Source organism: Zosterops lateralis (genome assembly GCF_965231275.1).
Source record: "Zosterops lateralis genome assembly, chromosome: 5".
Classification (NCBI taxonomy): domain Eukaryota; kingdom Metazoa; phylum Chordata; class Aves; order Passeriformes; family Zosteropidae; genus Zosterops; species Zosterops lateralis.
In genome coordinates, this window is record NC_139766.1 from 38,590,297 (window position 1) to 38,606,970 (window position 16,674).

Below are 16,674 nucleotides of genomic sequence, written 5' to 3' on the forward strand. Positions count from 1 at the left end.
ATTCAGTTTTAACCTCGCTGACCTGCACACCCATTTAATTATGGGCTCCAACAAGAGCCCATTACCTCTCTCTCTCTTGCCTGAGAGCGGCCCTACGAGCCAAACCAACATAAAGTGAGCAACTCATGCAGAATAACCCTTCCAGCGCTGGCTGCGTGGGGAGAAGAGCCTGGACATTCCCATCCGCAGAGCCCTCGATTTCTGTGTGGGCACAAGCGCTGCCGGGAAGAACCCTGGGGTGACGTGACAGGGTGTAAACACGCGGGGCTTTCCCCCCCGATCTGATCCCGGCCTTTCGGGGGGGGCGCACGGACGAGGCGAGAGGTGCTCACGGAGCCACCACGTCTGTCTGTCCGTCCGTCCCTGCCCGCCCTGGGCCGGCCGGAGCCGCCTCGCCGGCGGGGCCCGTTCCCTGCTCCCGCCGCCGCCTGGGCCCCGCTCCCGCGCCGTGTCCCCGGGCCCGCCCTGCCCTGCCCTGCCCCGGCCGTACCTGCGCGGGCGGCGCCGCCCGCTGCTCCCCCGGGAGGCGCTGGCTCATCCTCCCTCCCAGCGCCGGCGGGACACGGGCGAGCCCCCAGACCCGCGGGCACGGCCCCCAGACCCGCGGCCCCCAGACCCGCCGCCCGGCACCGCCCCCTCGGCCGGGAGGGCGGGGATCCACCGCGCAGGCTCGGCCCCGCCGGGGTCAGCGCCGCCCGCACGGCCGGTTCCGCTTCCCGCGGTCCGCCCTCAGCGGGCCCGGCCCCGCTCCCGCCCTCACGGCCGGTTCCGCTTCCCCCGCTCTGCCCTCAAGGAGGGGCCGTGCCGGGCTCCCTCGCTGTGAGGGCGGGCCCAGGGCCCAGGGCAGGCAGGACAGCCCTGCGGTTCAGGACGGGGTGGAGGAGAATTCCCGGGTAAAGGCGGCAGGGAGATGCTCCGTACATCGCCTCATCTCTCGGCTTCGGGCTGAACCGTGCCGCCTCTAAACTTAAGAGCTTAAGGGTAAAAGCCTTGAGCGGAACTCCGGCCGAGCACTGCCAGCCGCGGTGCTGGGCCAGCGTGGGCTTCACTTAACACACAGCGAATCAAAGTTCCATCCACCGAAACGTGTCAAGTCAAGGAGCGGATTTTTTTTTATTGTTTTCCTCCCTAAGGAAAATGCCCGCTCGTTGTTTTATATGCAAAGCTAACGAGCGCGGAGGACGCCGTGCCCTGTGTGGCTCGGATGCGAAAGCGCGTTGTGAATGAGGAGCCTTGTTACCCATTGGTGCCACTGAGGCGCTTTGGAGCGGGAACGGAGGAGCCACAGGTGCGGCCCGGCCCGGCCCTCCCGGTAAGCGCTGCGCTCGGCCCGGGGAGCCTGGCGCGGGGCTGTCGCGGGGCAGACACGCACCGGGTGCCGGGCCGTGCGGGGCCGTGCAGGTCTGTGGGCCGCAGTTGCTGTTTTGGGGGAGTTTTCCCCGAAGCGCTGAGCCCCGCCCGTGACGTGACGCGGCCGCGCGTTTCCAGGGTGAAGCGCCGCTAACGCGGACTGAGGGGCGGGCACGGCCGCTGCGGGCTCGGCCAATGGGAGCCGAGCGCCGGGCCCGAGCCGCCAATGGGGGCGGAGGGGGCGGGGCTGGCCGGGCGCGAGGCCGGGCCGGGCGGCCGTGGCCGCGGCGGGCAGGTATGGCGGGGCGGGGACCGGACCGGACAGGGTGGGCGCGGGGGGAGCTCAGGCGGGGTGGGGATGGGGATGGGGACGGGGACGGGCCGGGCCGGGCGGGGCCGCCCGTCCGGGAGCTGGGCAGGTAGCCCGGGGCTCTGCCAGCCACCTTGGGGCGGGGGCTTCCCGTCCGCGCCTCTCGCCCCGGCGCTGGGCTTGCTGTGGCGGCGCGGGGGCGGCGGCCTGGCGGGGCCCGCTTGCGGAGCGCGGCCCGGTTCGGCCCGGCCCTGCCCGGCCTGCCCTTCCCCTCCCTGGGCCTGGCCGCACGCTCCGGGCCATCCCCCCGCCTCGGGCTGTGCCCTGTGCCGCTTTGCTGCGTGCCCGCGGTGGATGAACTGACTTACTGCCCTGGGCTTGAAAAGACAACGCCCTGTCAGCGCTGATGGCCTTTCTCTGCACGCCTCCTTTTCCTTCGCCACGCGTAAAAATAAACTAGATAGCTCATGGAAGATTATATAGCCGCTTTGGCTGAAGTGTAACTTCTCGCCCAAGGGCTGGTTACTGGCCAGTTGTTTTGCATGGAGCAGCATGCAGAAGCAGACCTAAGCTGTGCCTAATGCAGCCGGTTTAACAACGCTGATTGTTCCATAAAGCAGGGTAGGAGGAGAACTTCAGTAAAGTCATGCGAAATTCAAATTGTGTCTCTCCTGCTGTGTTTTACTGTTGCCTGAACGAGAATATTGAGGTGTTAATACCAAGTCCTTCTTACGTTTAGAAGTACAACTTTACATTAAACTATCTTTATGTACTGTAAGAAAAAAAACCCAACCAAAACAACAACCCAACCTTAACAAGACACTGCAGGCTTGTAATTTTAACATTTTCCTTTCCTGGTAGTGTTAGTAGGCTTTGCATCTCCTCTTTTGCAGAACAGATTGCTTTAGATCTCTCTTGTTTTGTCTTGCTATGCCAATCAAGCTTATTGATTTTAGTCTGCTTTCATGGTACAGGTGCTGTTAAGCAGCATCTGTGTCTAGTACATGGTGATTCTGAGAAAAAAAAATCTCAAGTGGAGGAGAGACCCTGATTGTGAGACCTGTGATGTGTGTGAAGTTTGGATCTAAGCTACCAGGATCTTCTCTTGGAGGGAAGCTGGGTACAGCAAAGCAGAAATACAATTAGTTCTTCCAAGTGAGGCTTAAGAAAATCTTAGGACACTTTTGTCCTTTTTTAGCTTATGGAAACTTCCTAAGGGTATGGAAGCTCTTTTTGCTTTAAAAAATATAATCTTTTAGTCTACTGTGAATTTACTCTGACATTTGTCACTTTGGTCTTTGTTTTGCCCTTTCCCTGTGCTGTTCTGACACATCTGTATATTGCCAAAGCTTCTGCTTGCAGCTCCCTAGTGTCCTGTTTCTAACAAAGTATTTTTAATATAGAATCTTAAACACCATCACAGTTCACCTGAATATTCCTTTTTTATAGCAAAAGGTAGTCTGAGTGAAAAATAGTGATTTTTGCCATTTTGTAATGATTTGTTTTATATACAGCATGAAGAGTCTTTCGGTCAGACTTAAGGTCACACCTTTCTGTACTGAATAATGATTTCAAACATGATGGGGATCTACAGGTCCTTTTCAGTCAAAATGAAAGATGAAATGGGTTTTAGTTATGCAGCCCTTGTTGGCCCAAAATGAGCCAACTGTACCAAAATACAACTGGGACTACAGAAAAGCAACAGAAGAGACAAATGGATCAACATTTTGAATGAGAAAAAAGTACCATGCCCTGGTCAGGCCAGATCACTAAGTACACCTAATAAATATGTTCATGGGGTTTTTATGTGTGTTTTTTGTTTTTTTTCCCAGTAGTCAAGTAAGGATGCCTTAAGACGAGAACTATGGATAAATATATCAAAGTACGGAAGATTGGAGAAGGATCCTTTGGGAAAGCAATACTTGTCAAAGCTAAAGAAAATGGCCAACAGTATGTTATTAAAGAAATAAACATCTCTAAGGTGAGTGATTATTAATAAATTCCTGATCCATTGTTTTTGTATTTCTTCTGTTCTCACAAATCATTATTTTCCTTCTGAAGATGTCAAATAAGGAGAGAGAAGAATCCAGGAGGGAAGTTGCTGTTTTGGCTAACATGAAACACCCAAATATTGTCCTCTATAGGGAGTCATTTGAAGGTAAGATTAACTAATACAGTACAGCCTGAAGTAACGTGAGTGACTCTGTGCACTGCTTACTGCACTTAGTCTAAAAGTCAGGGAGTTTTCTCTCTTTAATCAGTATTTCTCATACCTTTATTACTTAGTTCAGTTATTTTCCTTTTTTTTTTTTTTTTTTTTTTTTTTCAGAATTCCCATCCACGTTTAAAAATAATTGTAATTCAGGGGAAAGGGCAACAAATAAACTATTCATAAGACTACCTTACCTGCATTGGTTTTGATTAATGTTTAAATGAAAGATACTCTCTTGTTTCTCCAGAGCATAAGTCTCCTTGAATATACCCTAGCCACTGGAATGCCTGTGTGGGTTAAATTTGTGTAGATTAAATTACAGTCTAAATTTGGGTATTGATAACTTAGCAAGAGCAGTTTTGTGTCCAAGTCTGTTGTCTTAGAGTGCAGTCTTCAGTAACTGCAACCATATAATTGCTTTCAGAACTGGAAAAATAGATAGGACTGTTTAATTCATCGGGCAGTGAAGGAAGGAGAAATATAATTCTACATTGTCTTCACAGTGAATGTCTTGGGAAATCGGCAAAACAGAAAAAAGATTGCAAAAACCTATTATAAAAGTTAAAATATTATTAAAAGGCCCTAAATATTATTTGAAGTGCTGCTTAGAGATTCTGGTCTCTTCCTTTCTGCTGACTTTCTTATGTCTTTTGCCTGGGGCTTTCACTTTTTCTTTTCATTAAATTACATTTTTGTGACATAATCATATTACACAGCCACACTTCTGGTTTATGTATTCACACTGCTTTCTTCATTGTGGTAGAGGCCTGTTCTTTTAAGACTGCTTTTTTCTTACAAGGTAGATCCTGTAATCCATAATTCACAAGACTTTGTGTTGCATCTTTATTGCCAGAACACATTGGCTTTGAATACATTGAATATAGAATTTATAGAAGAAATTTATTTCAGCAATAGATGTGCAAGAAATCCAGACTCCTAGAATCATCTTCTAAAATAATACAGATTAAAGAAAATAATAAAATAACCAAACAGAGAAACAGCATTAAGGGCTTGATGTTTTGAAAGGCAGGTTTCAGAAGCGTTCTGTGGGAGTGAAATTTAAGTGACTTAGATGATTCAATTTATTTTAATTCAAAGTTTTTTAGGTGCTATGACTAGCTTTTTCATAAAATAGGAGGGTTTTTTTTCTTTGAGCAGCATGTGACTGATTTTCTGCAGTTATTCATCTCTTCTCAAAATCATGCCTAGCATGTGAGTAGTGTAGTTCTTAAGCTTTTGGCAACTTGCAATTTGCTTCTCCCTAATCTGTTTTTTCATCAGTAACTGGGAAACCTGTAACTCTGAATGAAATGTATTATGTTTGTTCATTCCTCATACTGGAAACTTGCGGGGAATTTTTTGAAGTTTCCTGAGATTTCATTCAAAAATGAGCAAATAATTGTTTCCATCTCTGGTTATTTGCTGGAAGTTCTCTTACTATTCTTCAGACTGAAATAAACTGCTTGTCTAGTATGAAAGCTGATGGCAAGTCCAGGTAAAATTCCAAGAAAGAACAAGGCAAATAGAGGCAACTTAAGATCCCTATTTTTTTAGGCTAGGGGGATCTATAGGATGTTTGAAGATTGGTTTTATATTGCATTTGTAAAATGACACCTTTAATTTCATAGTGGTTTTGAATGCCGTGTTGGGACATTGGTTCAGTAGATTTAATTCTTTTTTCTTCCTATTGAAGTAGTCTAGTGTTACCAGAATGGGAAAATTGGGTTGCAAAACTAAGAGTAATAAACTTTTTTTTTTTCTTGAAGTTTGAAAAAATGAGTTTTTTCAAACTTCAAAGCTGCATGTGAAAAAGTTAATTTTTTGTTGCTTCTTCTGTGACTGTAGTGAAGATATTTAGAAAGTTAAGTAAAGAAGGGTCTTGCTTTTGTCTTTTTGAAATACTTTGTCTTTTACTTTACAGAAAATGGCTGTCTGTACATAGTGATGGATTACTGTGAAGGAGGAGACCTATTTAAAAAGATAAATGCCCAGAAAGGAATCCTGTTCTCTGAAGATCAGGTAACAGCAAACTGCTGCTATGTGTTTTGTTGCAGGATAGTTTTTCATGAATTTGAAATTATTTTGGTTCAGGTTATAGATGTTGTTGCTTAATGTAAAAGGAGATTTTCAAATAGTCATTCTTGTTGCTGTTGGTCAATATAGTATAATTAAAAAAAAACAAACAAAAACGCAACTGCACAAAAAATACTCCAGAAAGAAAATGTGGTTGGAAGTCCTGGGTATGTTACTTGAGATTTTGTCTGTGTCTGTAAGATGCTTTTAAACACTGGATCTCTTGTGAAGTAAACCAAATCTGAGAGACGAAAAATACTGAAAGATTACATGAATGTCCTTAAACCTCTGAAATCATGTTTCTAAAGGTGTAATGGCAAAGGATTTTTGTATTGTAATACTGATTTTCCTGTGTCATAAGTATAAAATAATATACTTTGTAACTATAATAATACGAAATACGGAAATGCAGAGGTGATATCATTCAAAAGTTCATTTTGCCAGTAATAAAATTTTAATATTCTCCTGATATGCTTCCAATACATTTTTTTTTCCACAAAACTGGTTATAAAGTAATTTTTAGTGAGGGAGAAGTGACATAGTTTGGAATAAATGAGAGGATTTTAAGTACAGATTTGATTAAATTAAGTAAAAATAAGTAATATATGATTCAAGGTGGGGTTTTTGTTAGGACTGACAGGTTTCTTTGTTTATAAATTGCTTCTATGCTTTTGTGTCTGCATCCAGTAAAATCTCAATTTACCTGGGATTGGAAAGCCTTAGTAATATATGAAACATTTGGGGTACAATTTGTAGCACTTCTAATTTTTCTCATTTGACCTCACTTTTACAAGGACTTCAAGTGGAAAAGTAAAAATTATGCCTTGCATTATACTATAATTTTGTTATGTATGTACTTCTAAGCAGTGAATGTAAAACTATAATTCACGTGCAAAGTTCTTGTCATTAGTCACTTCTTAAATTGTGATTTTTGCAAATTTACCCAAAAAAGGGCATTGTTGCCTTGTTTGTAACAGTCTAGTTGGCTGTTTGTTGCTTTTTTTCATCAAAATCTACTTAGCAATATTTTTCTTTTTAAGGTAAGATACACAAAATTGCTACATGTATAATAAATGTTTCTGTGAGCATCAGTTGGCTTCTTAGGACTCTTGGTGGATTGAACAATCTTTTCATTTGCAAGTTCCACATCTTGGGCATTTTAGCCAATCAAATCCATATTGCATATCTTTGCTAGGTTTATTATACATAATGAAAATAGTGGTCTCAATCTTAATATCAAATTTGTGTAATAAGCATCTTTCATTAAAAGGTTTGAGTTATAGTGACAGTACTATTAAGTTTTTAAGTATTCTGTGGTATCAATGAAGCAGGTGAGGGGGGGAGAAAGGTAAAATCCATATTAATAATTAAAGTTGATTTGATAATGTCTTGTAAGTGTGGAAGTTTTCAGATAAATGACAAAGTTGATATTGCATTTTCTTTTATGAATAGATTCTGGATTGGTTTGTACAAATCTGTTTAGCACTAAAACACATCCATGATAGAAAAATCCTGCATCGGGACATAAAATCACAGGTATGTAGGTGGCTATTTTTTAACTTAACTGTCTTTCAAAGTGATTGCAGTTATATCTTCCTAGTTTGTTTATGAAAATGTTTCTAATACTGGAAACACTTCTTCAGTCTGCAGGAGACTTATGTATTTGTACAAACAGATGAGGCTATTTGGTGAAACTACAAGTGTTACTCATATATTTAAGTGTAGGGATAAAAAAGGTTACGTTTGACTATGTGAAGTAGTCTTTTCTCACGTTAATGAAGTAGGACTTGTGTAAGTCTGGTGTTCCAAAGTAGCCAATAACAATGACTTCAGGGGGATTGAATGGTAAAAAACTTTCTTCTTCTCAAACCATGTAGAGAACAAAAAATGTGCAATTGTATGAATATTTTAATTAACAGACTTCTTAACATTTCTATATCAAGAATATATTTTTAACCAAAGATGGAACAATACAGCTGGGAGATTTTGGAATCGCCAGAGTTCTGAACAGGTAACTCCTTTTTGATACTGTCTTTCCTCTGACTTAATTTAAATTGCTTTGATTAAGGAAAACACAATCTGTGTACTTTGTGTGAGTTAACCAGTTGTTAAAATCCATCCTTATTTTTGTCTTAGTACTGCAGAGTTGGCACGCACTTGCATAGGAACACCCTACTATTTGTCACCTGAAATATGTCAGAACAAGCCTTACAACAATAAAAGGTACTAATAAGGATTTTATTAAACATTTTTTGGTAAAATGTAAATGAGTTCTTTTAGGAATCTAAAGCGGTTCTAATCAAATGATGGTGAACATCTCTTAGTTTGTCTCTTACCCAAGTAGTTACTGAGCTTCACTGTAGAGGTGGTATCTTAGTAGGTCTGCAGTACAAAGCAATGTCATGGAGAGATGACTTAGCTTAATGCTCCAAGTTCTAGATCTAGTTGTGTTCTTAATTATGGCTCTACTTTTGCCTGTCTGTGCAGTGGTTGTGCTGCCTTCATTTATGCACTTCCAATGTGAAACTCTGTTAAGGATGAAACAGCAATTGGATTATCTGAGCACATGATGTGCACAGATGGGTGGCTCAGCTTGCTCCAGATAACAAAGTACTGCAGATACCTGGCTTACATCTTTGCTGACCTGGCAGCACTCTATACCTGGTGACAGTGTCCCCAATGTAATTAAAATAGCTGTTAGTAAGTTACCCTTCCACTGCACCAAGCTGTGGCATTCATTGCTGCGAGTGCCTTGTACTCATTTCAGTGGATTTCTTAAGAGAGAAAAAATGTTACAATTCCTTCCTCTTAATTTCTTGTACATAGGGTTTATTATCCAATGCTGTTCTAACCAAATCCTGTAATGAGTGAGGGTAAGTTCAGTCACTGCTAAACAGAATAAATTGACTTTGAGAATTGTATTTGCTGAATTAAGTTATGAGGTTTTTTTTGATTTTGTTTAATTCAGACATCGGGCAAATTTATGTAATTATGTATATATAAGCCTTCATCCATGTTTTGTCTAATTTCTGTGGCTGAGTTGGTTCTAAATTGGAAGCCAAAATATCATCATCTGGGTTTCAGGGTGACCTTATTTTGGTTGATGAATTGGTTTTGGGGCATTTTTTTCCTTGTGGTTTTACAGGGTCAAAGAAGTCCATAGAGGGGAGCTTGTACACCCTCAGAAATCTCCTCTTTTCCTCTTCAGAGACAGATTTCACATATATGAGTTACTAGGCAATGTTAACATAGAACTAAGTTTTAAAGTAATGTGTTCTCTTTGATTTAGTGATATCTGGGCCCTTGGTTGTGTTCTCTATGAGATGTGTACACTTAAGCATGCGGTGAGTAGAAACTGTGTGTCTGTGAGAGAATAGTGCTTTCAAACACAATTCATTTCTGCTGTTATGCAGATATATTTTAGTTGATGAAAGGCTTTCATGGTAGCTGTTTGAAAATTACCTTCAGCATTTTCATCTCCACATCCTGTGCCAACCAACATTTTTATTGGTGTTTCGTTTCTGCCAATCTCTCAGATATCTTGGCACTTTTGTTTTTAATGGATTGTAGTAGCTGAAAAAATTGAAATTGAAAAAATTGAAATAATAAATTCAAATTCAATTCAAAAAATTGAAATAATAAAGGATACTAGGAATAATGGGGGGTATTTGTGTGTGTGTACTTAGAAGAGTATGTCTTCATCATTCATTTTTCAGTTAGGAAGGGACAAAAATGTTTGGGGTTTTTTTTCTATCTTATGAATTTTCTTGTGGATTTTGTTTTGTTTGGAGCTTCAGTAGCTATTTTTATTAAAAGAAAAAGATTATAAAAACATGGAAAAGAAAGCTTTTCAAGGGATAAGGATTTAATTTCATTTCCAAATTTGTAATTTCTTCTTGCTTGGTCTTTTATGTGACAACACTGCTGACAATGTTTAATTTCTGAGAGTTAGTGTCAACAATATGTTTTCTGTAAGATGGGTGAGAAGTATTGTTTTCTTTTTATTGTACAAAGGAATTAAAGTGGTCCCTCTGTTACCTGAGCTTAAACTGAAGTCTGAGCATTCCCTTGGATTTCACCCTGAATGAGTGTGAATACTTAACATTCTGTAATTTGAAATGGGGGGTTGCTAAAAAAGGCAGAAGGCATGTTGTGGTTCAAAGCCTTTGGAATAGGAAATCAAGTAGATTTTTTTTTCTTAATTATATGTCATTGTCAGTCTAGATTTGGAGGGAAATAATTACTTGTTAGCCACATTTGTGTCTCTGTAGTATGAAATACCTGTATTGTGGTGTATTTTTAATTGGAATTTTAATTTGAATACTTGACAACAGATTATTTTGAGCTGCTGGTGTTGACCTTGAAAATGTGTATGTTGAGGCAAAGGAAGGTGCACTGTTAGTTTGGTTTCCTCATCATCTGTATGTGCAGCCTTGCATGTGGGCAGGTGATAAAAATAACTGTTTTCTTCCTTGTGTGATACAGTTCGAAGCTGGTAACATGAAGAACTTGGTCCTGAAGATAATCTCTGGCCCTTTTCCTCCTGTTTCTATGCATTACTCCTATGACCTACGTAATCTGCTGTCCCAGCTATTTAAAAGGAATCCTAGGAATAGACCATCAGTAAACTCCATATTGGAGAAAAACTTTATAGCCAAACGGGTGGAAAAATTTCTCACACCAGAGGTATGGAGTTAGTTCTAATTCTAACTTTGCTAAAAACATCATAGAACTTTCCTTTTTCTTTGTTCTAATATTAATATATTACATGGAAAACTGGAGTAATGGTATTCCCTAGAGCTCTTATAGACAGGGTCAGTTGAGGAAATAATAGTTGTACTATGAACTGTAAAGAAAAGTCTCAAATTATTAAGTGTAAATCTAAAGTGACATTTCCTCAAGTTCATTGTTTTGTGATTTCTGTATCATGAGGAATCACGACTGAGATGATTTGTTTATATATGCATCTTTTCATAAAATGCTGCTGTCAATTATTCCAGCATTGTTGCTGTATAGAATTTCTTCATCCATTTTTTGTTTGTAATTTGGAATGGCCTGAGAGCCTGTTCTGGAAATTAATGCTAAGTAAAATCATCTTTAAATTTCTTGAGTTTTAAATATAGCATGTGTATATACCCCCAAAGAAGTTCCTTTCTATTCTGTTTAAAGTCTATTTATATAATTTGATATCTAATAATGTCCTTTTAATATGAATCTGTCAAAAGAGGTGAAGATTAACAAGTGAATAATAGTACTGGTATGAGGTAAATAAATACAGAAGAGGGGGCATGGAGGAAGTGCAGTATAAATAATTCTAATGGATTCTAACTCACAACTAAAGAAATGTCATAAAAAGGCCATGTATAATTGGAATTTCTATTGTGTTGAAATAGACTTTCAACTTACTTCAGACTGAAGTCCCAAAGAAAGGTAAAATTCAGACGTCTTTACAAATAAGTTTGTTCTGACATTTACAACAATAATAGTTTGATCTGATTTTATTTCCAGTAGCTAGAATGGATATGAATTTTTTTTCTGGAGTTAGTCAGTCAAAGTATGATTAGTAATAGCCTGTCTCTATCACCAGATGGTGATACTAATTTGTCCTAGATTGAGTACATATACTTAGGCACAATTTTTCCAACTGTACCACTCCTGTGTTTGACTTAGAGGTGTTTTCTAATATTTAAAACAACAACGAAAAAAAAAATCCACACAGAAAACACTAAATTTATCATTCTGGTACATTCATATTCAGCAGGAGGTGGTCATTCTATGACACAGCTGTAATATTTATTTTCTTTCAGTATCATTCATGGCTAGTGCTATTGTCCTCTGTTTTCCTTAGTCTAAGCTTAAAAATTATTTCACAGTTGAGATCTTCAGGATGTTGCAACTGTTGCAGAAATCCTGTTCTTAAATGTCAGGAAATCAGCCTTTCAGTTTTATGTAAATTCTTTCTTAAGCTTCATAGTTACTAAGTTGCATTAAAGAGCAGATCTGAATTAGCCTCACTTTTCAAAACAGAGAGGGGGCTCTTTGAAAGATAGTGAAGAGTCAGGTTTCTTTTCTGTCAGTAAAGGTATTATCATGGAAACATACTTCAGTTGTTACAACTTACTACTCAGATAAAAGCTTCAAGATCACTGAAATACCATTAATAGGAAACTGTAGGAAACTGTGTGACTTGTGGCTTATGGAATCTTTGATGCCAGACTCTACAGATTTAAAATTTGCTCTGCCATCATGTGCAGAGTCCTAAGTTCTGCACTTTAGTTCTTGTTTTGGTTTGGTTTGGTTTTTTTCCCAGGTTTAACTCCTCAGCATCTATTGTAACTGACTAGTACATTGTACTGACTGGTACAAATCAAAGCAATCTGGGTAGTTCAAGAATCTATAAAGACTATTCCCGAACTGACACTTTTAATTTATCCTTACTGCTCTTCCTTGAATATTTTTCATTTCTACTATATAGGTTTTGAGGTGTTCGGTTCAGAATTACCTACAGTATTTAGGATGATGGCTCGTTAATATTTAAATATTATGTTAATATTCTTTGTCTAGTCTCAAATTTTTCACCCCAGTAAGACTGCTTTCCATGTTTTATTATCCTAATTTGATATGCCTGGCAGCACACCATATATGTTTTTCTAGATATCCACATATGTGGTCATTTTCCCATTTTAAAAAGGATAACAACACTTTAAAAATTGCAAACGTTTTTAAAGAACTATTTTTTGACACAAGCTGTATGACAAATTGAGGTGAATTTTGGCAGCTACTCAGAAATTAAAATGAATTGTGCATAAAAATTGTATTGAGGCTCACTTTAACTTTTCTAGATTCTTAGCTAGCTCATAAATGAGATAACACATGCCACACAGAAGTCAGACTAAATTGCTTTTTAAAATTACTCGAGTAATTATGCCAAAAATGTTTGAAAATTCTCCAGCGTCATATTGGTGTTAGTAATACTAGATTCAACGCATGAAGTTGAGTATTCATTTAAATGTAGTAAATTCTCTTAGATGCTTACTGCTAATGGCACACTTGTCTGAAAATGAGCTCTTCCTAGCTTTGGTCACAGGTACTATTGACTAACTCTTCAACTTGTTTAGCTTATTGCAGGAGAATTCAGTCACAAAATTTTCCACAAGTTTGGACCACATGCTTCACCAGGTAAGTTAGTATCTACACTGCTTTTGCTTTCAGCTCTGTCAAGGTCATGTATGTAAATTTTATGGAATGGTGTGTTCTCATACCTGACTGGAATTTACAGGAAAAAAGAGAAGTAATTTCCTCCCCTCCCCTAGGGAGCTGGACATATGTTGGGTACAAATAAATGCAAGTACAAGCTGTGGGCCTGTAATATATTAAGTGTAGCTTTTCCTTTTGCAATATGCTACACCTCCAAAATTTAAGAAGACAGTTTAGACTGCAATAATGGAACTAATTCATATGCTATGATTGTATGACTGATTTTTATCCATTAGTAATGACAAATTGCTAATGACAAAGTACAACTTCTTAAAAAAAAGCAGGAGGTTTTATTAGAGATTCCAAGATAAAGCCCTGGCTTCAGTCTAATTCAGTAAAATTTCTGCCAGTGATAACAAAGTAGATTCATTCTATCAAGATGGTCTTATTTAATTTCACTGCATTAGTTTGCTTTTTTTTCCCCCTAGATTTCTTTCCCAATTATTTCATTCCCCTGTCATTATTTGTTGCTCTGGCAAGGGCTTTGATATCTTTTGATAGTGTTTCTGTCCTCTTATTCTGTGGTAAGAAAGCCCTGCTAACCCAGAGTCAAACCCACAATATTGGTATATATTTAGAAACTCTATGGGGAAAACAGTATCCCTGAAGGCCATTGAAGATCTTTTGGAACTCATCTTCTGCTGACATTAGCATTGCAGGTTTCAGTGCAGTGTTGTTAGTGGAGACAGGCCTGTCTTTCCATTCCATTAGGAAACATCTTCCCTGTGTGCATGACCAGTGTGCAGTAAAGCAAGGCAGCTGAATTGTCAGTTATCCAGCTTGAAGGCTTAACATCTAAAAGCTTGGAAATTTTTTTCTTCTATTTTCTTATCAAGCATCAAACTTAGACAAGCTAATACATCAGCTTATGTGAATGAAATGTTAGCAGTTTGTTACGGCTTCAGAAGGATGACCATGCACAAAAACCCTGAAACCCAACCATGACTGCAAAGCAAATTTACATTTGTTACTAGCAGTAGCAAAAAATACATGCCACCCCCTGGTTCCTGCGTATCCACTGGGCAGGAGAAGGACATGGAGAGCATGGTGCTCGTGCAGGAGGGGCAGGCAGGCAGTGCACCTTCAGGGTGTCCCCTGGATCCACATGGTGTGCATGTTGTCCTTGTCACCCCTCCACCCCAGGAACACACCTCATGGCTTCTCAAGAGTGGAATTTTTCCAGTTACAACCTCATCTCACATCTGGGCAGCGCATGAGATGAGGCCACAGCAGCTGGTGATCCCACCTCCACGCTAACAGCAGCTCCATTGTGCATTGTTCCTCTTTCACAGGTTAAGATCCCACTGATGGACCAATACATTGTTTCTTTTTCAAAGGTCACGTTCCCACCAGTTCTACAGTAAAGTTTTTTTCATTATCTTGTCAATATGCACAAGAGCAGACCAAATATGGCAAGGCCTTAGACACGATTTTGGTCTCTGACACACGGTTCACCCATCTTTCTCCAGTTTTGCTGTTCTAAGACTTTGGAAAAGGGAAATACGACACACTGGCCAGCCTGGGTAGCTCAAAACCAGGGTTTTTTTATTGTAGGGTTGGTTTTTTTTTTCAGCTAAAAGACCAGTTCAAGAGCAAACACTGACTTCAGTTGCACCAGCTCAGAAAATTACCAAACCTGCTGCAAAATATGGAGTGCCTTTAACTATCAGGAAGTCTTGTGGTGCACCTAAAAAGCCTAATGAGAAGAAACCGTTGGCTAAAATTAGACAGGTAAGAAGCTAAGTTAGCTGAATTGAGCTGTTTTGTTCATACGTTATTTAAATGCTATGTCTTCCTTTTCAAAATGTCTTGGTATGTGGACATGCTTCATGCACCTGCAGAAAAGTAGAAGTAGTAGTTAAATGCTTGGCTTGCTTCATTATTGATTGTTTGTTTAGTTGGTTTTAATATAATTTTTGTAAACTCCTACTTTAGGCTTGGGTTTTAATTCCAAGGCTAAATTACATTTTTGTGTTTTCATTTGCTTTGTTGGTGTTAACAACTCTTAGAAATACTGGAACTCTGTCAGGTGTACCAAGATCATTGACACTGGATAGGAACCTTTGCATCTTTGTCTTTTGTTCCAAGAAAATTTCAAAGTTTCAAAATATTCTATATTTTTTCTAGCCATTTTACAAAGCATTGTCAGCCAGAGAAAGTGTAACTGAAATAGGAGTTTTCCCAGATTTAATTTCATGAGCTGATGAGAAAGTTTTCTATATATTGTCATAGAGTACTTCTGATCTTTCTTCCTGTTGTCTTCTTTGTATTACTTATTACATTAAAATTTTATTCTCTCTCTTTATTTCATTAATTACTGCATGGTCAGGAGTTTATTTTGCTACAGCTAGTTTTGAACTAGATGCACATGCCAAACAGCTAGCAACCATGAGGCTGCTGCTTCAGCAAGAGAACTAGTTCAGATTTTCTTCTGAATAAGTAACATGGTTGTTGTGGGGCTTGCTTTGTTTTTTGGGTTTTTTTTTTGTTTTGTGTTTTTTTTTTTTTTTTTTTTTTTTTTTTTTTGGTTTTTTTTTGTGGTTTTTTTTTGTTTGTTGGTTTGGTTTTTGGGGGGGTTTTTGTTTGTTTGTTTGTTTTGGTTTTGGTTTTTTTTGTGTGTTTTTTTTTTTTTTTCTTCTCCCATGGCACTTCAGGGAACATAATACTAAAACCTCCATCCATTGTCAAAGTTGCAGGTGGATAGAAAATTATCCTCAAGATACAAATTATCCATGAAGTTCAACAGTTATCAGAGGTTTAGAGAAAAGCTCATTGATCACAAAAGCCTTACTGGCTCATGAAACACAGTTTGAAAAAGCAAGAAGGGAGAGTGCAGACTTCTTGGCTGTCTTTATGAAATAATGAGGTTTATGTGTTTTCAGGCTTGGTTGCAAAGCCATCTCTTAGTCTTTGTCATGGGTTTCACCAGCCAACACTGATCCAACTTGCCCTGAAACTTAATGTGGCAGGGGACAGACTGAGGAAATATCCTCTTCCCACATGGAAGGAGTCAGTCTTTTTGTGAACTGTATCTAGTGATAAGATGCAGGATAGAAACAATGGCTACAACTTAATATGAATGTTCTCTGAGTCTGAGCTTGCAGCTCTTAGCTGCCTTTTCAGAGGTGGATATAACAGTCATCTCCTTTATTTAATAATATTACATTAACGTTATGTTATTACAAGTCTCTAAAGGTCTCCAACTTCTGCAATACTTGATTTTAAAGTACTCATTTGACAGGATTGTCAAAAGAAAATACTGTGAAGCTCTGTGTGTTCTAGTATGGTCAGAAAAAAAACCTCCAACTTTAAAAGTAATGATTGCTTTTTTAAGAAGATTAGAGTAAACAACACATTTTATTAACTATAGCTGCTTCTTTAGCAGGTATTTGGTAGTGACTCTGTTGTCGTAGGAAACAAGAACTGTAGTTAGAGTTAGAAGCAAGCGAAGTACTAAGCAAAAGAGGCCTAA

At 39.6% G+C, this 16,674-nt stretch overlaps 2 protein-coding genes across 10 annotated transcripts in view; one reads left to right on the forward strand and one right to left on the reverse strand.

Annotated features, from left to right (window-relative positions):
• The window catches only part of CLCN3 (chloride voltage-gated channel 3), a 60,006-nt gene extending 59,416 nt beyond the window's left edge, over positions 1-590 (reverse strand). Inside the window, exon 1 of one of the 2 annotated variants that reach the window (XM_083862034.1) lies at positions 491-590. The gene's annotated coding sequence lies outside the window, so the exon portion shown is untranslated. The remainder of the gene's footprint in view (positions 1-490) is intronic. The other variant, XM_083862036.1, reaches the window with a different exon arrangement.
• A 519-nt stretch (positions 591-1,109) lies between these two features.
• Positions 1,110-16,674, forward strand: part of NEK1 (NIMA related kinase 1) — a 41,940-nt gene continuing 26,375 nt past the window's right edge. For 5 of the 8 annotated variants that reach the window (XM_083861157.1, XM_083861161.1, XM_083861164.1 and 2 more), the window contains exons 1-11: positions 1,600-1,645; positions 3,493-3,641; positions 3,722-3,818; positions 5,794-5,891; positions 7,398-7,481; positions 7,889-7,956; positions 8,082-8,168; positions 9,235-9,289; positions 10,431-10,631; positions 13,064-13,124; positions 14,776-14,933. In XM_083861157.1, coding sequence (XP_083717283.1) covers positions 3,525-3,641; positions 3,722-3,818; positions 5,794-5,891; positions 7,398-7,481; positions 7,889-7,956; positions 8,082-8,168; positions 9,235-9,289; positions 10,431-10,631; positions 13,064-13,124; positions 14,776-14,933 — 1,026 coding nt within the window. In that variant the 5' untranslated portion in view covers positions 1,600-1,645; positions 3,493-3,524. Of the gene's footprint in view, positions 1,313-1,597; positions 1,646-2,760; positions 2,781-3,492; positions 3,642-3,721; positions 3,819-5,793; positions 5,892-7,397; positions 7,482-7,888; positions 7,957-8,081; positions 8,169-9,234; positions 9,290-10,430; positions 10,632-13,063; positions 13,125-14,775; positions 14,934-16,674 lie in introns of those variants that run through there. The other 3 variants (XM_083861158.1, XM_083861159.1, XM_083861160.1) reach the window with 3 other exon arrangements.